Raw genomic sequence first — 24,102 nt, forward strand, 5'->3', positions numbered from 1 at the left:
CTGGGTAGGGGTGTGGCTGTTGGAGGTGGCTAGGCTTGCAGAAGATAATGAGAAACTACGTGTTAGTATTGTGGAGGGATGCAGCCCGCCTGGGGAGAGATGGAGTTTCTACTGGTGTGTGTGTGTGTGTGTGTGTGATAAAAAGATTGTGTTCTCATTTTGAAGTCAGAGTACTCTCTGAATAAAGTGTTGATCTATTGCAGACTGGGACTTTTGTCTAAATTATTCTATTAACCAGGGCCTTACAACCTCTAGGAATTGGTCAAAGCTATAGTGAGTGTTGAGTTAACATCATTGGGATCGAAAATTCTCGTGACAATCTGTCGGTTCAATCAGAAATTACATTTAAAATGGCGCATTGTCCAAATCCGCGTTCGGCTTGAATCCTCAGTCCAGAGGAGGATATGCAGGACTGTGAAGTTTGCATGTAGCTGTATCAGCCACAGAGACACTGACTCTTGATGACAAGATGGATGGAGAGAGTTTGAGCTGTTATCTGTAGCTGTAAGAGTCTGATACTGCAGAGCAACAGACAAACAATTCAATTCAGAATTCTCAGAAGGAAAGGTCAGAGGGGACAAAACCTAACTTGAGATCTGTGCAGTTAACTTGAACTTAAATCAAATCGACAACAACAGATTTGCACAAAAGATCTCCTTACACATTTTTATGTCAAGTTGAACTATAATCATAGGTAAGGAGGTGAAGAGAGCAACTTTTTAAAAAAGTCTGCCTCTCCAGCGTTCATCCTTTTGACCCTGGCTATCCAGCCTTGCCAACAAGGCATCTATGGCTCTCTGGATGTCCATCCTCACTGTTAGCAAACTGAGCCCAGCTGAACAGACCATGCTCACCTCTTCACCTTTTGACCCAAACCTCACCCCTTCTCTCCCTCTTCTATCTCAGCAGGGGGTGCACACTTCCTGGCTTCAAACCAGAGGCATCATGGGTAAAGTTGAAAAGGTGAAAGAGGGGTTACGGCGGTCAGTGGGTTGTGTGTGTATGTGTGTGTGTGTGTGTCAGAGATAGAGGAAGGGTCAAAGAAGATGGTGTTTTGAAAGCCACAGTTCCATTTTACAACCTAATTGGGCCCTGGGCCATAAATCTATTATTCCACGCAGGACCAACAATGCTGCCCTTTCTGTGGCCTGGAGAGTTTACAGTTCTGTGGGTGGGGTCAACTCCCTCCCCCCTCCCCCCCTGGCCCTACTGCTTCAGTTAGTCCTGCCTCCCAAAGGTATACAGCGACCACTAATCTACCCAGTGTGTGTGTGTGTGTGTGTGTGTGTGTGTCACAGGTGACGGGAGATACGGAGGTTCAAAACTACTAACCTCTTGCTGCCGCCGCCCCCGACCTAGTAAACGAGAGAGTAAAAGGAGGGGTAAGGAAGAGAGACTGGAAAAGAAAGAGAGAAGAACATTTGAACTTCATGTGAACCTGTACCTTAACATTGGACTCTCAACCCCTAACCTAACCGTCACCCTGTTGTGAAAGGACAGCAGCAAGCCTGTGGGAATAGCGCAGGTCAAAAGTTCAGATGGTCAAAGACGTTTGAAGTAAGAGATGCATGTCTTTGTGTGTCTGTTCATGTGTACACCATTGCCTATGGCTTCAATTGCACCACTTGACCCCTTATTTTCACTGATACGGGAATGGAAGACATCATGGATGTTTCAGGAATGAAAGAACTGTGGTTTAAAAAAAATTATCCAGTCGTGGGAATGCAAAATACTGCAAAAAAAAAAGTGACCCAGCACTAATACTCCTGATGCATGTTCGGGCTGGGTAGAACAAAATGATACAATACTACGTATACCCAGGACGGGACAGCTACATTTGTGACAATTATTATTAGAATAAAGCTTGTGTGCGACAGAGTTTTTATTTCAACTTTGATACAAACAAAAATAAGCCTAATAGATTCCACATTGAGCACATTGCTTCTGACTGCTGTGAATTACCAGTTAGCACCCAAGGCTGTGGAGGGTCAGTTTGCACCCAGGGCTGTGGATGTCACAGTCTCACCCCCATGCCCTAGGGTGCCCTACTTTCTCTCAGTGGAGAAGGGAGACAGGGAGAGAGAGAGAGAGTGGAAGGTCAAGAAAGAAAGAATGACAGGATAAAGTGAGAATGTGGGGAGAAGTAATTGGGAGAGAAAATGGGAGACAGTGAAAATTAAAAAGATTGAGAGAAATATGTAACGACTAACAGAAGGAGAAAGAAAGACCGATGGGGAGGGAGAGAGAAGGACCAAAAGAAAAAACTATAATAATTTGAGAAAGAAATACAAATTATTTAAGAAAGACTGAGAGAAATAAAGAGAGAGAAAGAAAGACACGGCTATGGTTGGAGACTCATGCGGTGGGTAGCGGTGGGTGGTTGGTCATGCCAGTCCTTTGTGGCTATGGGCCTGGTTGGCTGACGGGGGCCTAACGCGGCGTGACAGCATGACGGAGAGGAAACGCCGCCTGGCCAAATGCGTCCGGACACCTGACAACCCCTGTGAGGCACTCACCTCACACCCGCTTGGGCCAAACGCCTCCCTTCACACACACACGTGTAGGAGCACAAACACACGTGCATGCACACACACCATCTCTCCTCCTGCACTCCTATTTCCACCTGTCCTTCTCTCTCACCCTCTTCCTTTACTCTCTTACTCATCTTCTTTCCTCCTCATCTTAAGCCCTCACTCCCATCCATCCTCCTCTACCCCTATAAGAAATCTCCATTCCATTGCTCATCCATTTGTTTTTTTAGTTATGTATTTATGTCTTAACTGGTTAGCTCAGCTATGCCACCTAGTAGGAGATTAGAACTGCAGCACTGATCAGAAGCAATACAGAGGAGATGGAGAGGGCTAGCTCAGGGTCACGTAAAGAGTGCAATAGTAACATCAATCATTTTTTGTCCAACTGATTATTGAAGGTATTTTGTCTCTCATGTCATTTGGAATGGACCTAAAGTATCCAAACTGTCCAAAGGGAAAGGCTATAAGAGGCATTTAAGATGACGAGCAAGACTAACAAGCAATGTCTGAGGACATGTGAGCTGTTCTTCGTTATATCAATATTCATTCTTTATTCCTCAGTGAAACATTGATGTCTTATAACTGCCACACTGAGGATTCTGAAGTAGACTGTTTCTCTCCTGGCCATGCCCATGTGAGTGCAGCTTTCATTCTTTGACTCCAGCAGTGGTGTGCCTCCCCCTAGCGGTGATCTCAGTCAGTCTCCAAAGACATGTGAATTCTACAAGAGTGATGAAACAGTTTTTTACCTTTATTTAACGAGGCAAGTCAGTTAAGAACAAATTCAGATTTTACAATGACGGCCTACCCCTGGCCAAACCCTCCCCTTGAACCAGGGTCTGTAATGACGCCTCTAGCACGGAGATGTTGTGCCTTAGATCGCTGCACCACTCGGGAGTTGAATTAAATCCATATTGATAGATGATCTAGGAAAGTGCTAATAGTAGAGGCCTACAACAAGGCCTAAAACTACACACTAACATGTACAGTCCTTTCAGAAAGTGTTACAACAATTTAACACACCAAAACTACCAGAGTATGTTGGGAAACATTGTTTTCATGTTTTCAACTCACGCTCAAATTCTCTCTTTATAGCTGCTATAAGTTTAGAATATTCTGACTATGTAAATTGATTAACTGATTAAGTTAAATTGATATGGAGGGCTTTAACTAGAATAGTGCCGTCAGAAAGTATTCATACCCCTTGACTTAATGCACATTTTGTTGTGTTACAGTCTGAATTCAAAGTGAATTTAGAACAATCTCACCCATCTACACACAATACCCCATAATGACCAAGTGAAAACATGTTTATAGAACTGTTTGCAAATGTATTGAAAATAAAAACATAAATATCTCATTTACATAAGCATTAAGACCCCTGAGTCAACACTTTGTAGAAGCACCTATGGCAATGATTACAGTTTTGAGTCATCTTGGGTATGTCTATCAATTTTGCACATCTGGATTTGGGGATTTTCTCCTATTCTTCCTTGCAGATTTTCACAAACTCTTTTAAGTTAGATGTTGCAGCAATCTTCAAGTCTTTCCACAGATTTTCAATGGGATTTAAGTCTGGGCTTTGGCTGGGCCATTCAAGGAATTTCACACTCTTGTTCTGAAGCCATTCCTGCGTGGCTTTAGCTGTATGCTTTGTGTCATTGTCCTGTGGAATGTACACTCCTGTTCAAAAGTTTGGGGTCACTTAGAAATGTTGTTTTTGAAAGAAAAGCTAACTTTTGGTCCATTAAAATAATATCAAATTGATCAGAAAAACAGTGTAGACATTGCTAATGTTGTAAATGACTATTGTAGCTGGAAACTGCCATTTTTTTATGGAATATCTACATAGGCGTACAGAGGCCCATTATCAGCAACCATCACTCCTGTGTTCCAATGGCACGTTGTGTTAGCTAATTCAAGTTTTTAATTTTAGAAAACCCTTTTGCAATTATGTGAGCACAGCTGAAAACTGTTGTCTGATTAAAGAAGCATTAAAACTGGCCTTCTTTAGACTAGTAGAGTATCTGGAGCATCAGCATTTGTGGGTTCGATTACAGGCTCAAAATGTCCAGAAACAAATAACTTTCTTCTGAAACCCAAAACACAGGAGTGATGGTTGCTGATAATGGGCCTCTGTATGCCTATGTAGATATTCCATAAAAATAACAAAAATCTGCCTTTTCAAGGTACAATAGTCATTTACAACATTAACAATGTCTACACTGTATTTCTGATGTTATTTTAATGGACAATTTTATCTAGCTTTTCTTTCAAAATCAAGGACATTTCTAAGTGACCCAAAACTTTTGAACGGTAGTGTAAATCTTCACCCCAGTCTAAGGTCATTTGCACTGAAGCAGGTTCTCATCAAGGATTTGCCTGTATTTGGCTCCATTCATTGTTCCCTCTATCCTTACCAGTCTCATAGCATGATGCTGCCACCACCATGCTTCACGGTAGGGATGGTTTTCTGTCTGGTGATGTCTGGTTTTCTCCAGACATAGTGCTAGGCATTCAGGACAAAGAGTTACGTTTTTGTCTCATCATTCCCCAGAACCTTTTGCCTTATGCTCTCAGTCTTCCACCTGCCTTTTTGCAAACTCCAGGTGTGTGGTCATGTGCCTTTTTCTCAGGAGTGGCTTCCGTCTGGCCACTCTCCCACGAAACCCAGATTGGTGAAGTGGTGTAGAGACTGTTGTCCTTCTGGCTGGTTCTCCCATCTCAGCCAAGAAACTCTGTCATTTTGTCAGAGTGGTCATTGGGTTCTTGGTCACCTCCCTGACCAAGGTCGTTCTTGCCCGGTTTCTGTTTGGTCAGACAGACAGCTTTAGGCAGTCTGGGTAGTTCCATATTTCTTTTCCATTTCCCAATAATGGATACCACTGTACTCGTGGAATCTCGTGGAAACACTCTAGAAATAGTTTTATACCCTTCCCCAGATATCTGCCTCTGAGATCTACTGAAAGTTCATTGGACTTCATGTTATAGTTTCTGCACGGACATACACAGTCAACTGTAGGACCTTATATAGACAGGTGTGTTTCTTTCTAAATCATGGCCAAACAATTGAATTGGCCCACAGGTGGACTCCAATCAAGTTGTAGTGACATCAAGGATGAGCGAAGGAAATTGGATGCACCTGAGCTCAATTTGGAGAGTCATAGCAAAGGGGTGTGAATACTTATGTAAATTAGATTTCTGTATTTAATTTTCAATACATTTCCCCAAAAAATCTAAAAACATATTTTCACATTGTCATTATTGGGTCTTGTGTGTAGATGGGTGGGAAAAAACTATTTAATACATTTTGAGGCTGTAACAACAAAATGTAGAGTAAGTCAAGGGGTATGAATACTTTCTGAAGGTACTGTACCGTAGTAGATAATGGTGAATTTGATTTTAAAATCTTTGATACCTCACAATCTCCTTTTTAACTAAATGGTCAAGCAGGTTTTTACCTAAAGGCATGAACAAAGCTTGAACAAAGCTCATGCTGAGTAACCTCCATACCCTTCCATGGAGAAACCTCAACTACCTCGTACCCCTGCACATTGACTCAGTACCGGTACTCCGTGTACATAGCCTCGTTATTGTTATTTATTGTTATTTATTGTGGTAGTATTTTCTAACGTTTTAACTATGCATTGTTATGACAGGGATTGTAAGTAAGCATTTCACAGTCAAGTCTACACCTGTTGTATTCAGCATATAAGACAAATTAAATTGATTTGATTTTAAACATCAATAGAATAGCACCACTGCAGAGAAAATCAATCAAGTTTACAGAAGAGCAGGCGGTTCACACAAACCAAGGAGTACTTGATGCAGGTGCATTCTTAAAGGGACAAGATACTACAATAAAAAAAGAGTCCCCCCCTGCCACTATTTTGGTAAACAGCTGAGGGATGGGGCTGGAGAAAAGTAACCAATCATAGACAGAGCTACGGCTGCAAAGATTATATACAAATTGTAGTTTAAACAATGTTTTGAGTTTTTACAACGTGTTTACATTTAAAGTTACAATGCAGAGAAAGCATTATGCAGTGAATTATTGTAATGTTTATTTATGTGTCAAGTCATCCCATAAGGGATGGGTTGTCAATTGGAAATTTGACACGAAAATAAAATTGCATTAATTCATTCACACAGTGCATATTTGGGGTTCTGAGAGAGTACGAATGATGAACTTACCTCATTAGGCATTTAGAAGATATATATATATATATATATACACCCATTAGTCATTGAAAATATATAATTCATTTAAAAGTAAAAAAATGTATGCAGATTGTTTTCACATTTGATCACCGTGTGCTACTTATTATGTATTGCATTTGAGAGATTCAGAAGACTCAAATACACATTCAGCAGATACACATTCACTTTGTACACATTTGTGAGCTACAGCTCTGCATGACAATACAGAATGGCACTGGATAGGGAAAGGGGAGACCTAGTCAGATTGTACAACTGAATGCCTTCAACTGAAATGTGTCTTCCGCATTTAACCCAACCCCTCAGAATCGGGAAAGGTGCGGGCGGCTGCCTTAAATTGACATAGTAGCGAGACCAGAGAAATACCACCGTCTATCCGAGGAAAAGGTTTGTGCTACATTACAAAACAAGTTTTAAAAAGTATCCCTATGAGCAAAAGAATTCGAAAATAAGTTGAAACGATGTTGTATGGGTTGAAAATCATTTTTTTATGTCTTGTAATCACTGGAGTTTTTCCCCCAACACAGGTAACCAGAAACTACAATTAGGACTCAACACCAGATGGTGCCAGTTAGACTACTGCAACTACAATCCCTCACCAGACAAAATGTCATTTACCACAGTTATACTCAGGTTGTAATTCAAATCGAATCTGTGTGTTAAATTACAATTTAACAAGTAGAAGCACGGTAGACACACACACACACGACAGATTGGATCTCTGTGCTGAATATATTCTAGTGAAATAAGGAGTCTTTCACTTACCCATCCCATCGCTCGGTTCAGCATGGAGACCGTGGTCTGCATAGAAGCCTGGGAAGAGAGATGGACTTTAGACATTCACACTATGAATTTAGTTACATTTCTCCAGCTCCATTCCTCAGCTTTGTAGCAACCATGTAGCTAGGCTGTTAGGCAGAAACACAAATTCAGTGGCTTTACAATTCTGAGACAGGAGTAATACATTTTTTATTTTATATAGCACTTTTCATTAAATATAGAATCTCAAAGTCACTAGAATGTGTTGTTTAAAGATATTCTGTTCCAAGATGTATTTGTACTTTAATTGTTTTGATCCCTACTAAAACAAAGGCGATACTATCATTGTTGCAGTGAGGTTTAGGCTATAATATCCAATATAAAATTGAGCAACACAAGAAATGGTCACTATAAAGCAGACAAGTCAACTTAGAAGTCATATGTTGTGCGAATCAAATAAGACAGTGTGTGTCTGTGGTCACACTATTAGCCATCCTGCTTCATAATCACATACATTATGTTCTGCAATAGGCTCTCTACCTCCCTCCTTTCTCTTTGCTCTGACACACATTTGCCCATCACTCACAAAAATCTCTGTCAAAGAATCTCACACACACACACGCGCCAAACCCCCACAGAGACACACAGCCATGGCCCTCCCCCACCTGGGTAGCAGGGTTAACTGAGTGCTGTCTAGGGAGACCCTGTTGAAAAGAAGAGCCCATCCCTCATAAGTTTCTTGCCCTCTGGGCCCTCTCTGCCCCCTCTCCGCCCAAAACCTTGTTTGTATTTGGGCTTATACCCTGCTGAGCAGAGGGCGCCTGGGTCCCGAGCTGGACCTTTGCGCATCAGAATGGAAGCGCGCGTGTGCGCACACGCACACACACACACACACACACACAAACTCTCTCCCTCCAAAAAAACATCTGCCTAATCCTCTTGTTCCTCACTCTAGGGAAACACTGGAGCCTTTGTCCTCCTCCTTTTGTTGTGTTTAGTTTCCTTTTGGTCTAATGTCGCCACGCGTCCCCCGCTCCCCCTTTTGGTCTAATGTCGCCACGCGTCCCCCGCTCCCCCTTTTGGTTTAATGTCCCACGCATCCCCGCTCCCCCTTTTGGTTTAATGTCGCCACGCGTCCCCGCTCCCCTTTTGGTTTAATGCCGCCACGCGTCCCCTCTCCCCTTTTGGTTTAATGTCGCCACGCGTCCCCCTCTCCCCCTTTTGGTCTAATGTTGCCACGCGTCCCCCTCTCCCCCTTTTGGTCTAATGTTGCCACGCGTCCCCCCCTCCCCTTTTGGTCTAATGTCGCCACGCGTCCCCTCTCCCCTTTTGGTCTAATGTTGCCACATGTCCTCCGCTCCCCCTTTTGGTCTAATGTCGCCACGTGTCCCCCGCTCCCCCATGGTGGGCTGATGTTGCCAAGCGTCCCCTGCTCCCCCTTGGTGGGCTGATGTTGCCAAGCGTCCCATGTTGCCACGCGTCCCCGCTCCCCTTGGTGGGCTGATGTTGCCAAGCGTCCCCCGCTCCCCTTGGTGGGCTGATGTTGCCACGCGTCCCCGCTCCCCTTGGTGGGCTGATGTTGCCAAGCGTCCCCGCTCCCCTTGGTGGTCTAATGTCGCCACGTGTCCCCCGCTCCCCCTTGGTGGGCTGATGTTGCCAAGCGTCCCCTGCTCCCCCTTGGTGGGCTGATGTCACCAAGCGTGCCCCGCTCCCCCTTGGTGGGCTGATGTTGCCAAGCGTCCCATGTTGCCACGCGTCCCCGCTCCCCTTGGTGGGCTGATGTTGCCAAGCGTCCCCCGCTCCCCTTGGTGGGCTGATGTTGCCAAGCGTCCTCCGCTCCCCTTGGTGGGCTGATGTTGCCAAGCGTCCCATGTTGCCACGCGTCCCCCGCTCCCCTTGGTGGGCTGATGTTGCCAAGCGTCCCATGTTGCCACGCGTCCCCCTCTCCCCCTTTTGGTCTAATGTTGCCACATGTCCTCCGCTCCCCCTTTTTGGTCTAATGTTGCCGCGTCCCCCGCTCCCCCTTGGTGGGCTGATGTTGCCAAGCGTCCCCGCTCCCCTTGGTGGGCTGATGTTGCCACGCGTCCCCCCCCGCTCCCCTTGGTGGGCTGATGTTGCCAAGCGTCCCCTGCTCCCCCTTGGTGGGCTGATGTTGCCAAGCGTCCCCCCACTCCCCACTAAAAGATGCTGGTGGGCTGATGTCTGCTAAGCCGTGACCCCCTGCTAGCTGACCCCTTTTGGTCTAATTTGTCCTGTTCATCCAACGTGTCCCCCGCTAACCCCCATGGTGGGCTGATGTTTGCTAAAAGAAACTGGATGTCCTACGTCCCCTGCTCCCCCTTGGTGGGCTGATGTCACGTGAAACAAATCGAAATGAATGAGAACCAAAAATATGACGTTCAGTGTTACTGCTTATGTACTTCCACAAACCAAGAAAATAACAAATATCTATTTTGCTACTCCGGGTGTAATATTCTACAGAACAGTAATGGGGGAAAAACTATAAAAATACAGCGAGGACACAGCATTGAAAGACAGCCAATAGGGGTACACAGCCTTCACTTGAGAGAGAGAATGTTGAAAAGGGAGCGAGGGACAACGAGAGGTCAAAATTAACTGCCATGAGAGTTTTCCACCTCAATTTCCGAGGCTTGATGATCCATCTATCCTCATGTTCCAATGGATTGAGCCCCTCAAGATCTCCAGTTTACGTCCTTCTACCTCACACCAACATCTTCTCATTCCCTACGGGGCTTGGCAATGGATACAAAACCAGCAGAAAGAAACAGCAACTGATAAAACAATAAACCATGACAAGGAACACCGGTTGAGACCACGCTCAACAAACTCTTGTGGAAAACTGTACCATTGTCGCATTTTACAGAGAAATGTGAAAACGAATGGACAAAAGTCAGTGAGTATGATTGAGCACAGATACCTAGGAAAAAAACATCTAGGCAATTGGCTCTCTCTCGTCATCAAATCTCTACCACAATAAGTACAGACAGCTTTCACTAATAGACCATCATAATGAAAGGCACGTTTTCCATTCTCTATTCTACTCAAACACATCAAATATACACCTATTCCAGTTTATAAGTCTTGTGTAAGATTGTAAGATTGTGTAAAAGAAACATTTGGAAAACCATGAACAGCTAAATGACAAATAGAATTTATGGATTAAATTATGTATTCATTTGTTTCCACTATTTGTCCAGACCATGCACAACTTGTATTTTCAACCACTCCACAAATTTATTGTTAACAAACTATAGTTTTGGCAAGTCGGTTAGGACATCTACTTTGTGCATGACACAAGTCATTTTCCCAACAATTGTTCACAGAGATTTTTTCACAAAAATTCACTGTATCACAATTCCAGTGGGTCAGAGGTTTACACACACACATAGATACATACATTTATATTTGAAGTGAACACCCTCTTACCATCCATCTGCACTTGCAATACTTAAGAAAATGTGTTTTTAGTGGCAGTCTGGTTAATTAAGAGGTAGTGCTACAGACTTTCTGGACCACACATTCATCCAAAAGCTCACTCAACTGGTCCTCTCTTACATGCACCACTTTCTATCCAACCCTCCTAATTACAATTTATCTCCAATCTTCACCATTGTCTGAAAAACATATATATATTTTTTTTAACGGAAAGGGCAGAACTAATTACGCAACAACCATATTTTTTTTTAGAAAATGTTCTTTCTTAAATTCCTTTCAACCACAGTGCTTATCAGAGTGGATGTTGTTCTCCAGGACACACACTCACCCATCATGATGACTTTCTGTCAGTGTAGCTGTCTCCTCAAGACTCCCTCCGACACCATCTGCACTCAACACTGAATAGTGAACACTGCCCTCTGTCTGTCTAGCTGGGTCTGCCCTGCCCACTCACATAATCACTCATTCACTCACTCACTCCAATTGACTCTAATCATCAGTCAGGCAGGATTCTGCTGTCTCGGGTGATGGGGGTGATGGAGACCCCCTTCCCATGCACACACACACCAGCTGCCCGTTTCTGAGCCGACGCGTGCCGGCTGCCCCCCGACACACTCCAACGGACAGCAGCATATGTTCTTTCAGAAAAGCGCGCGCAAGACACAGACTTCCAAAGAAGACACATACAGCAGAGAGCAACCGGCAAATAATCTTATTGACTTCAGCAGAGCAACTCTCTTCCTTGAAAAAGGATGAGACTAAACACAAGACAACATAATACATGTTTCTGACCATCACACAGACAACAGAGGACAAAATGATTAAAAAAAAAAAGATAAACCTCAAGGTTTTTGCATGTTTTCTGGCACAGAATTGATTATGTTTCCTCCATGCATCAAAAATGTGAGTGTTGCCATCTCTAACACCACCAAGTGATGCCGAAACGTTGGTGTTTAACCCCACTAATGGAGGTTACATGAGCTCCCGAGTGGCGCTGTGGTCTAAGGAACTGCATCTTCGTGTTAGAGGCGTGACTACAGACCCTGGTTCAAATCCAGGCTGTATCACATCCGGCCGTGATTGGGAGTCCCATAGGAAGGCGCACAATTAGCCAAGCGTCGTCCAGGTTTGGCCGAGGTAGGCCATCACTGTAAATAAGAATTTGTTCTTAACTGACATGCCTACTTCAATAAAGGTTGAATAAAGGTTGAAATGTATTACATTTTTAATTACATATAGAGCAGCAACATCAGCCCCTTGGCCCTTTTGAAGGACTTCGGATAAAAAAATATATATAATATACACAAACAAACACACAGTTGAAGTCGGAAGTTTACGTACACTTAGGTTGGAGTCATTAAACCTCGTTTTTCAACCACTCCACAAATGTCTTTTTAACAAACTATAGTTTTGGCAAGTCGGTTAGGACATCTACTTTGTGCATGACAAGTAATTTTCCCAACAATTGTTCACGGACAGATTATTTCACAAAAATTCACTGCATCACAATTCCAGTGGGTCAGAAGTTTACATACACTATGTTGACTGTGACTTTAAATAGCTTTGAAAATTCAAGAATATTATGTCAATATTATGTGCAAATTATTCCCAGAACAACAGCAAAGGACCTTGTGAAGATGCTGTAGGAAACAGGTACAAAAGTATCTATTTCCACAGTAAAACGAGTCCTATATCGACATAACCTGAAAGTCCTCTTAGAAAGGGAGAAGCCACTGCTCCAAAACCGCCATAAAAAAGCCAGACTACAGTTTGCAACTGCACATGGAGACAATGATTGTACTTTTTGGAGAAATGTCCTCTGGTCTGATAAAACAAAAATAGAACTGTTTCGCCATTCGACCATTGTTATGTTTGGAGGAAAAAGGGGGAGGCTTGCAAGTCGAAGAACACCATCCCAACAGTGAAGCACGGGGTCGCAGCATCATGTTGTTGGGGTGCCTTGCTGCAGGAGAGACTGGTGCACTTCACAAAACAGATGGCATCACGAGGCAGGAAAATTATGTGGATATATTGAAGCAACATCTCAAGACATCAGTCAGGAAGTTAATGCTTGGTCGCAAATTGGTCTTCCAAATGGACAATGACCCCAAACATACTTTCAAAGTTGTGGCAAAATGGCTTAAGGACAACAACGTCAAGGTATTGGAGTGACCATCACAAAGCCCTGACCTCAATCCTATAGAAGATTTATGGGCAGAACTGAAAAAGCGTGTGCGAGCAAGGAGGCCTACAAACCTGACTCAGTTACAAAAGCTCTGTAAGGAGGAATGGGCCAAAATTCACCCAACCTATTGTGGGAAGCTTGTGGAAGGCTACCCGAAACATTTGACCCAAGTTTAAGCAATGCTACAGAATACAAATTGAGTGTATGTAAACTTCTGACCCACTGGGAATGTGATGAAATAAATAAATCATTCTCTTTACTATTATTCTGGCATTTCACATTCTCAAAATAAAGTGGTGATCCCAACTGACCTAAAACAGGGAACACACAGTCAAAAGTTTGGACACTCATGCAAGGGTTTTTCTTTATTTTTTTACTATTTTCTACATTGTATAATAATAGTGAAGACATCAAGACTATGAATTAACACATATGGAATCATGCAGTGACTCAAAAAAGTGTTAAACAAATTCTTCAGAGTAGCCACCCTTTGCCTTGATGACAGCTTTGCACACTCTTGGCATTTTCTCAACCAGCTTCACCTGGAATGCTTTTCCAACAGTCTTGAAGGAGTTCCCACATATGCTGAGCTCTCGTTGGCTGCTTTTCCCTCACACTGGGGTCCAACTCATCACAAACCATCTCAATTGGGTTGAGGTCAGCTGATTGTGGATGCCAGGTCATCTAATGCAGTACTCCATCACTCTCCTTCTTGGTCAAATTGCCCTTACACAGCCTGGAGGTGTGTTGGGTCATTGTCTTGTTGAAAAACAAATGATAGTGGGACTAAGTGCAAACCAGATGGGATGGAGTATCGCTGCAGAATGTTGTGGTAACAATATTGGTTAAGTGTGCTTTGAATTCTAAATAAATCACAGACAGTGTCACCAACAAAGCACCATCACACCTCCATGCTTCACAGTGGGAACTACACATGCAGAAGTCATCCGTTCACCTACTCTGCGTATCACATAGACACGGCAGTTGTAAAGCAAAATTGTCAAATTTGGACTCTTCAGACCAAAGGACAGATTCCCATCTGTCTAATGTCCATTGCTCGTGTTTCTTGGCCCAAGCAAGTCTCTTCTTCTTATTGGTGTCCTTTAGTCGTGGTTTCTTTGTAGCAATCCGACCATGAAGGCCTGATTCACGCAGTCTCCTCTGAACAGTTGATGTTGAGATGTGTCTGCTACTTGAATGCCGAAGCATTTACTTGGGCTACAATTTCTGAGGCTGGTAACTAATGAACATATCCTCTGCAGCAGAGGGAACTCTGGGTCTTTCTTTCCTGTGGCGGTCCTCATTTGCCAGTTTGATCGTAACGCTTGATGGTTTTTGCAACTGCACTTGAAGAAAATGTAAAGTTCTTGAAATTTTCTAGATTGACTGAACGTCATGTGTTCGATCGGTTTCAAGTTATGGCTCTGGCTGGGCCACTCAAGGACATTCAGAAACTTTTTGGGAAGCCACTCCTGCATTGTCTTGGCTGTGTGCTTAGGGTCATTGTCCTGTTGGAAGGTGAACCGTCGCCCCAGTCTGAGGTCCTGAGCGCTCTGGAGCAGGTTTGCATCAAGGGTCTCTCTGTACTTTGCTCCATTCATATTTCCCTCGATTCTGACTAGTCTCCCAGTCCCTGCAGCTTAAAAACATCCCCACAACATGATGCCGCCACCACCATGCTTCACCGTAGAGATAGTGCCAGGTTTCCACCAGACGTAACTCCTGGTATTCAGGCCAAAGAGTTCAATCTTGGTTTTATCAGACCAGAAAATCTTGTTTCTCATGGGCAGTGTCTTTAGTTGCGATTTGGAAAACTCCAAGCGGGCTTTCATGTGCCTTGTATTGAGGAGTGGCTTCCGTCTGGCCACTCTACCATAAAGGCCTGATTGGTGGAGTGCTGCAGAGATGGTTGTCCTTCTGGAAGGTTCTCCCATCTCCACAGAGGATCTCTAGAGCTCTGTCAGATTGACCATTGGGTTCTTGGTCACCTCCCTGACCATGGCCCTTTTCCCTTGATTGCACAGTTTGGCAGTTCCAAACTTCTTCCATAGAAGAATGGAGGAGGCCACTGTGTTCTTGGGGACCTTCAATGCTGCAGACATTTTTTTATACCGTTCCCCAGATCTGTGCCCCGACACAATCTAGTCTCTGAGCTCTACGGACAATTCCTTCGACCTCATGGCTTAGTTTTTGCTCTGACATGCACTGTCAACTGTGGGACCTTATATAGACAGGTCTGTGCCTTTTCAAATCATGTCCAATCAATTGAATTTACCACAGGTGGACTCCAATCAAGTTGTAGAAGCATTTCATGGATGATCAATGGAAACAGGAAGCAACTGAGCTCAATTTTGATTCTCATAGCAAAGGGTCTGAATACTTATGTAAATAATGTATTTCTGTTTTAAATACATTTGTCAATTTCTAAGTACCTTTTTCGCTTTGTCATTATGGTGTACTGTGTGTAGATTGATGAGGGGGAAAAAATCATTTTTAATCCATTTTAGAATAGGGCTGTAACGTAACAAAATGTGGGAAAAAGGAAGGGGTCAGAATCCTTTCCGAATGCTCTGTATATTTACTTTTGGGGAAACTCAGTCGAGGTCTCAACTTACTGTTGCAAGTTAGAATAGAAGAATACACAACGTGCAATGTCAAAATGTGAATCCCAAGTATTTCTCTTGTTATGTCAGTCACTGATAGTTACCCATGTCACCTAACATGTTTTTAGATTGGTAAAGGTATTTTACCGACCTGTTATCTAAACGTAATAATCATGGTCGAATGCAAGTGTTGGTACGCAGACCTGGGGGCAACTACGGCCCCTCATGATGAATTCAGATCCACCCCATTCAAAGTTGACCATCCCTGATATAAAGTGTGTAACTATTTTTATAGCCTACAGCTAACTCTCCGTTAGTCAGCACCTCTACTAACTTATTGGGATGTGCGCCAGCTCATGCTTTTCACTAATCTAACAACATCTCCAGCACCACCCAGCTCCTACTCCAATTATGCACTAATAGTGCCTCCCACTGGAACCAAGAACAACCAGTACATTGGAAAGAGATATGACAGAATCAACATACCATAACCCCCTCATAACATTTAGTATAAAATGAATTAAGTAAGTATGACTTAATCTAATTTAGTTAGTATAATGCTTGTGTTTAAATTACCACTACTCAGGTCATTTAGTGACTTCGGCAGGTTCACCTTTCTCATTGACCTTGGAGGGTCTGCTCGTGGACTACAGACGTCCCTAGCCATGAGGAGGACCTCACACAACAAAGTATGTAACTCAGTCCGTCTTTCACCTTTGACACACACACACGCACACCCACCCACAGTTATAGAGAGATCATCCTCACTGCATGTAACAAGTGTCGAGCAGGACTATCCCTCTCTGGTGGCAGGCATGGACAGGGCGGTCTCTGGTGCCCCTCCGTCGACCAAGCGGAACAGAGACCATCTGGGCCATGCTGTTTGCGCACACACACACACACACACACACACACACACACACACACACACACACACACGTGTGTGTGCACCTTGCTGCTTGTGAACATGGCTTTAATGGCTGCTTTGGACCTTTCAAGCTATTTTGTTTGACTGCTGGTGAACAAATCATTGATTAAAAGGAGGAAATAAGGGTGCATTTGGAAAGTATTCAAAAAAATGGCTTCAACGTGGGAATTTCAAAGCCAAGAAGACATGCCTTTTCCCTCCAAGGGAGAAACAGCTGCTCCTCGGAGCTCAGAAAGCCTGAGGATTTCACCGACATCCGAGGAACAAGCAGCTCATCCAGCCATTCAGCTTCACCTGCTCCAGAACAATCACTGTGATTCAACTATCCAGGTCATTAAAAATACCAAAGAGCAGACCCCTCAGTCAATTTCCAGCCCCCTCAGTCGGCCTCTAAACCCCCTCAGTCAACCGCAGTCAATTTCCAGCCCCCTCAGTCGGCCTCTAAAATCCCTCAGTCAACCGCAGTCAATTTCCAGCCCCCTCAGTCGGCCTCTAAACCCCCTCAGTCAACCGCAGTCAGTCAACCCCAGTCCCCAGACAGAAACCAGATAGAAGCGTGACCAGAAGAACCTTGGGTCTCCAGATGGGAAAGTCAGTGTGTCCCCACGTGTATGTGTGTGTGTGTGTCCCTCTATGTGTGGGTGTGTGTGTGCACGTCCCTCTGTGTGTGTGTGTCCCTCTGTGTGTGTGTGTGTGCGCGTCCCTCTGTGTGTGTGCGCGTCCCTCTGTGTGTGTGTGCGCGCATCTCTGTGTGTGTGTGTGCGCGTCCCTCTGTGTGTGTGTGCGTGTGTGTGTGCGTGTGTGTCCCTGTGTGTGTCCCCTCTGTGTGTGTGTGTGTGTGTGTGTGTCCCTCTGTGTGTGTGTGTGTGTGCGCGTGCCTCTGTGTGTGTGTGTGTGTGTCCCTGTGTGTGTCCCCCTCTGTGTGTCTGCGTGTGTGTGTCCGCGTGTGTGCATCCATGTCCACCCGCAGCATTCCACAACCAGGTCTGACCACTGCAGACTACAGAGGACAATACTCCATCATGCACTCCACCCTCCTGTCCACCCTGTGTTTATAACAGCCCCAAGGTGAAGGCGCGTCTTGGAAGTCCTCTAATTAAAATATCCGAAAGAGTGAGACCTGACAGAGTTAAGCTATAGGCTAGCTAGGTCAGCATAGCAGCGGTAAAGTACATTAGCAATGGCTAGAATGTGTAGTGATAAAATACAGTGCTGATCATAAGTATTCATCCCCCAAATATTAGTTGAGCAGTGTATTTCAAGCACAAATCTAACCAGAAAGACCAGGGAGCTTTTCCAATGCCTAACAAAGGGAACTGATTGGTAGATGGGTAAAAAAAAGACACTGAATATCCCTTTGAGCATGGTAAAGCTATTAATTAGGCTTAAGATTGCTTATCAATACACCGAGTCATTACAAATATACAGGTTACCTTCCTGAGTTACTGGAGGAAGGAAACCACAGAGGTGAATGGGGATTTTAAAAATGCTACAGAGTTTAATGGCTGGGATAGTATTGAACTGAAGATGGAACAACATCATAGTTACTAACATTGTAGTAACTAACCTAAATGACAGCATGAAAAGAAGGAAGCCTGTACAGAATACAAATACTCCAGAACATGCATCCCGTTTGCATCAAGGCAATGAAGTAATACTGAACAAAAAAAAAAAAGAATTAACTTTTTGTCCTGGATATAAAGCGTTATGTTTGAGGCAAATCCAACACATTACTAAGTACCACTCTCCATATTTATGCTGGCGGCTGCATCATGTTATGGGTACAGTATCCTTGTCATCGGCAAGGACTGGGGAGTTTTTCAGGATAAAAAGAAATGTAAAAGAGATAACCACAGACAAAATCAAAATATACACAAGAGTTGCTTACCAAGAAGACAGTGAATGTTCCTGAGTGGCCTAGTTACAGTTTTGACTTAAACTGCTTCAAGACCTATGGCAAGACTTGAAAATGGCTGTCTAGCAATGATCCACAACCAACTTGACCGAACTTGAACATTTTCAAAATAATATTGGCAAATATTGCACAATCCAGGTGTGGAAAGCTCTCACACAAAAAGCTGTAATCGTTGCCAAAGTTGTTTCTAACATGTATCGACTCGAGCAGGGTGAATACTTATCAACATACACTGAGAATTCAACAGATTAAGAACACCTGCTCTTTCCATGAAATAGACTGACCAGGTGAATCCAGGTGAAAGCTGTGATTCCTTATTGATGTCAGTTGTTGAATCCACTTCAATCAGGGTAGATTAAGTGGGGGAGACAGGTTAAAGAAGGATTTTTAAGCCTCTAGACAATTGAGACATGGATTGTGTATGTGTGCCATTCAGAGGGTGACTGAGCAAGACAAAAGATTGAAGTGCCTTTGAACGGGGCATGGTAGTAGGTACCAGGTGCAATGGTTTGTGTCAAGAACTGCAACACTGCTGGGTTTTTCACACTCCACAGTTTCCAGTGTGTATCAAGAATGGTCCACCATCCAAAGGACATCCAGCGAATTTGACACAACTGAAACATTGGAGTCAACGTCGGCCAGCTTTCAACACCTTGTAGAGTCCATGCCCCGACGAATTGAGGCTGTTTGGAGAGGTAAAGGGGGGGGTTCTTAATATTTGGTATACTCAGTGTAAATGACTGTTCTTTTTTCCACTCATCTTTAGAAAATGTCTGAATTTTTCTCAAGTATTTTGTGTAGATTGTCAACAAAAAAATTACTTTCAAATTCATTGTAATCTCACGTGGTAAGAGACAAAATGTGAAGAAATCCTAGAGGGGAGAATACTTATGTCCCCGTGTGTGCGTATCCACCCGCAGCATTCCACAACCAGGTCTGACCACTACAGAGGACAATACTCCATCATTCACTCCACCCTCCTGTCCACCCTGTGTTTATAACAGCCCGAAGGTGAAAGCGCGTTTTGAAAATAATAAAAATGGGCAAATGTTGCACAATCCAGGTGTGCAAAGCTTTTAGAGACTTAGCCAGAAAGACTCACAGCTGTAATCGCTGCCAAAGGTGCTTCTAACATGTATTGACTCAGGGTGTGAATTATAATCAACATATATTAGTGTAATATTTTTCATTCATCTTTAAAAAAAAATATTGTAATTCTTTATTCCACTTTGGCACTAGAGTATTTTGTGTAGAATGTTGAGATAAAATTACAATTTAATCCATTTTAATCCTACTTGGTTCAGAATGGGTTTCACTCTCAAAAGGGACCAGTTGTCGTTGTTGAAATTCAACTTTGTAATGTGAGGAAACTGGAATGTCAAGCTTCCACCAGTGCTTACTAAAGGGAAATGCCGGGGAGCAAAATGGTTGACAGTTTTGTACGGCACAATGGGCAGTGCTCTGATATAATCCTAGCTTCTGTAACCCTATTTCTTTATTATGTCACAGTGTAAACAAAGTGCCAGGTTTGACAGGAGGACTATTATTATTAACAGCTAGCAGCAATTTAGAGAGAGCTGTTTCTGTGGTAAACTTAACTCGACGGTACCCTAAGTGATAAGCGTATAACGATATCATTGATACGGATTGGGATCTGGTTCAAATGTTAAAGATGTGAGTGCATCGGTCCGCAGGACTCCAAACCGATCCAAAAGTCAAATGAATCGGTTCAGAGAAACAATTCAAATGTTACAAACCGCCAGGTCGCTAACATTTTTCCTCATACAACTTTCTTTCTAACTTCTGTAAATACCTTACTTCTTTTGTGACTCAACTGGTCATACAACCCAGGGTTGTTTCATTGGTTGAAGCTTCTATATATCCACAGCTTATTCTTTCCCCCTCTGCCACCAAATAGTGGGCAAAAGTATGTGGACACCCCTTCAAATTAGTGAATTAGGCTATTTCAGCCACCTTCCCCCTAAAATCGATCACACAGCCATGCAAAATTCATAGACAAACATTGGCAGCAGAATGGACAGTACTGAAGAGCTCAGTGACTTTCAACGTGGCACTGTCGTAGGATGCCACCTTTCCAACAAGTCAGTTTGTCAAATTTCTGCCCTGCAAGAGCTGCCCCGTCAACTGTAAGTGCAGTTATTGTGAAATGGAAACGTCTAGGAGCAACAAAGGCTCAGCCGCGAAGTGGTAGGCCACACAAGCTCACAGAACAGGACCAAGTGTGCTGAAGCACATAGAGCTTAAAAATCTTCTGTCCTCAGTTGCAACACTCACTCAACGGACTAATCTGGGTTTGCATAGTGCCAACTGTAAAGTTTGGTGGAGGAGGAATAATGGCCCGGGGCTGTTTTTCATGGTTCGTGCGAGGAAGATCTTAACACTACAGCATACAATGTCATTCTAGAAAAATTCGGTGCCTCCAACATTGTGGCAACAGTTTGGGGAAGGCCCTTTCCTATTTTAGCATGGCAATCCCCCTCAAATCAAATCAAATCAGGACAGACCCTGTGCACAAAGCAAAGTCCATACAGAAACGGTTTGTTGAGATCAGTGTGGAAGAATTTGACTGGCCTGGACAGACCCCTGACCTCAACCCCATCCAAAACCTTTGGGATGAAGTGGAACGGTGACTGCGAGCCAGGCCTAATCCCCCAACATCAGTATCAGTACATGACATCACTAATACTTGTGGCTGAATGGAAGCAAGTCCCAGCAGTAATGTTCCAACATCTAGTGGAAAACCTTCCCAGAAGAGTGGAAGCAGTTGCAGCAGTAAAGGGAGGACCAACTCCATATTAATGCCTATGATTTTAGAATTAGATGTTTGACGAGCAGGTGTCCTTTTGGCCATGTAGAGTATATATTATTATGCCACAAAGACCACAGCAGGTAAAGTTCAGTTTGGACATTTGACATGGTTAAAAGGGGACTGCATTGACTAAACTGACTAAATTAACCCATTCAAGGGAGACTTGATTGTTGAATTTTTGTGAAGTAGTCCTGCTCGTGTGAGTTTCCCTATAGCCTTAACATGTCAACGTTCCAAACTGAACTTTGCCTGGTGTGATCCTTGTCGCATAAGAACGTAGGTGATTGAATGAGAATTAAAGCTGCAGTAACATTATGCTGGAAAGAACATTAGTTTCATGATGATATTTTGCCCACCATTTAGTGGTAGAGAAGAAAATGGGATTAAAATGTTTAACTTTTTTTCAAGAACAATTTACAGTATATTTCAATGTTTGTAGATTTTTTGGTATAAGATCCATGTCGCTTTCACTTTAAGGCAGTGGTTCTTAACCTGGGTTCGATCGAAGTCAGTCTCAGGGGTTCGGCGGAGGTCAAGACACACATCGGACTCATATGATTCGTGATGACACGCCCCACTTGGCCATCATTGGCTGCAGGTGATCAGGCTACATCGCTTGGCCTATCTGTGCTGCAGGGAATTTGGTGCGCTCACTAGTCGACTTGTGACTGTCGTGATGGTACGTCTTGTGATTTCTTTATTAATATTTGAATCCCTTCATACTTACTATGTCAAGCAAAAAAAGAAAGTGGTCGGACGAATATGTACAATATGGATTCACATGTATAACAGAATGTGATGGGAGTCAGCGTCCTAACTGCATGATTTGCAATGCCAAGTTGAGCAATTCTAGTCTAGCACTGGCAAAACTAAGAACACTTCCTTAGGCTACATGGAGATAGGAAATACAAGAACACAACGCTCGCTGAATTCAAGGTGAAGAGAGACAGATTCGATGAAAAGGCTACTCTGCCTGTTCTCGGCTTTGTACCTATCAACAAACTGATCCTCACAGCATTGTACGAAGTTGCTTACCTGATCGCAAAGCAGGGCAAACCACACACCATTGGTGAAACACTCATAAAACCAGCTGTGTTGAAGATGGCGAATATCATGCTGGGAAAAGAGGCTGAAGTTAAGTTATCCCAAATTCCTCTTTCAAATGACACCATCAGCGACAGAATAGAGGACATGAGCTAAGACATCTTGGCTCAAGTAGTTGCAGATCTGATTTCAAGCCCGGCAAAATTCAGCCTTCAATTCGATGAGACCACAGACGTTTCCAATCTAAGCCAGCTTGCTGTATTCGTGCGCTATGTGAAAGACAACGTGATAAAGGAAGATTTTTTTATTTTGTAAGCCTCTTACAACAACAACTAAGGCAGCCGATGTGAAGAAACTTGTGGATGACTTCTTCAAAGACAACAATCTTTCGTGGGATATGGTTTCTGCAGTTTGTTCGGACGGAGCTCCAGTCATGCTGGGCAGAAAGTCTGGTTTTGGTGCGCTAGTGAAAGCCGATGCACCACACATCATTGTTACGCATTGTATTCTGCACAGGCATGCGTTGGCAACAAAAACCTTGCCTCCAAAACTGGCAGAAGTATTAAAAATTGTAGTGGAATGCGTGAACTATGTGCGAACTAGTGCTCTGAGGCACCGCATCTTCAGTGAGCTGTGTAAAGAAATGGGCTCTGAATTCGAGGTACTTCTGTACCATTCTAACGTCCGGTGGTTATCCCGGGGACAGGTGCTGAATCGTGTTTTTGCCGTGCGTGTGTAATTAGCCCTGTTTTTGCAAGAACACCAACATTGTCATGCAGATTGCTACAAAAATTCTGAGTTCATTCTCATTTTAGCGTACATGGCTGATATCTTCGCAGCTCTCAATCATCTCAATCAAAAGATGCAGGGCGGTGGAGTCAACATCATCGAAGCGGAGGAAAACCTGAAGGCTTTTCAAAAAAAGCTACCGTTATGGAAACGACGAACAGAGAACGATAACTTCGCAAACTTTCCCCTGCTGGACGACTGTGTAAGTAAGACCGAAGATGTATCTGGAATCGGAGACATTTCTGTACCCGCGGAACTGAAGCAAGCAATTGCCACGCACTTAGATGAGCTTGCAAAGTCTCTCGACGGATACTTCCCTACAAGAGAGTCATATCCAGCATGGGTGAGACAGCCGTTCACGTTTAGTGTTGAGACAACAGATGTCAATGATGAATACCTCGATGAAATCATTGAAATTCAGCAGAGCCAGGTTCAACAGCAACTCTACAGAACAACAACGCTTTCAACGTTTTGGTGTCAACAAATGGTAACGTACCCTGTTATTGCTAAGAAAGCTCTGGAGATTTTTATACCGTTTGTTACAACATATCTTTGCGAGCAAATCCTTTGAGGACGCTGGACATAAAAACGAAAAGTAACAAACTTTGTTGTGAAAATGACATGAGAGACATGACATCATGAGACATGAGAGTGGCACTTGCCAAGGTGAAGCCGCACATTTCTGAACTGGTCTCTGAAAGGCAACAGCAGAAGTCACACTGATTTGCAGTAAATATTCATTATTATGTTTTTGTGTGAAAATCATGTTTTGATGATTTTGTTCTTTGAACACAGTGATGTTGATGCACGGTTCATTTTGTGCACCAGTAAAATATATACCTGT

The 24,102-nt window shown here is 43.5% G+C and overlaps 1 protein-coding gene across 1 annotated transcript in view; it reads right to left on the minus strand.

Moving 5' to 3' along the window:
• Positions 1–24,102, minus strand: part of LOC112220026 (nuclear receptor subfamily 6 group A member 1-A-like) — a 190,518-nt gene that overhangs the window by 145,058 nt on the left and 21,358 nt on the right. The window contains exon 2 of the mRNA XM_024381581.2: positions 7,515–7,562. Coding sequence (XP_024237349.2) covers positions 7,515–7,562 — 48 coding nt within the window. The remainder of the gene's footprint in view (positions 1–7,514; positions 7,563–24,102) is intronic.

The sequence above is a fragment of the Oncorhynchus tshawytscha genome, linkage group LG20 (genome assembly GCF_018296145.1).
Source record: "Oncorhynchus tshawytscha isolate Ot180627B linkage group LG20, Otsh_v2.0, whole genome shotgun sequence".
NCBI classification, from domain to species: Eukaryota; Metazoa; Chordata; class Actinopteri; order Salmoniformes; family Salmonidae; genus Oncorhynchus; species Oncorhynchus tshawytscha.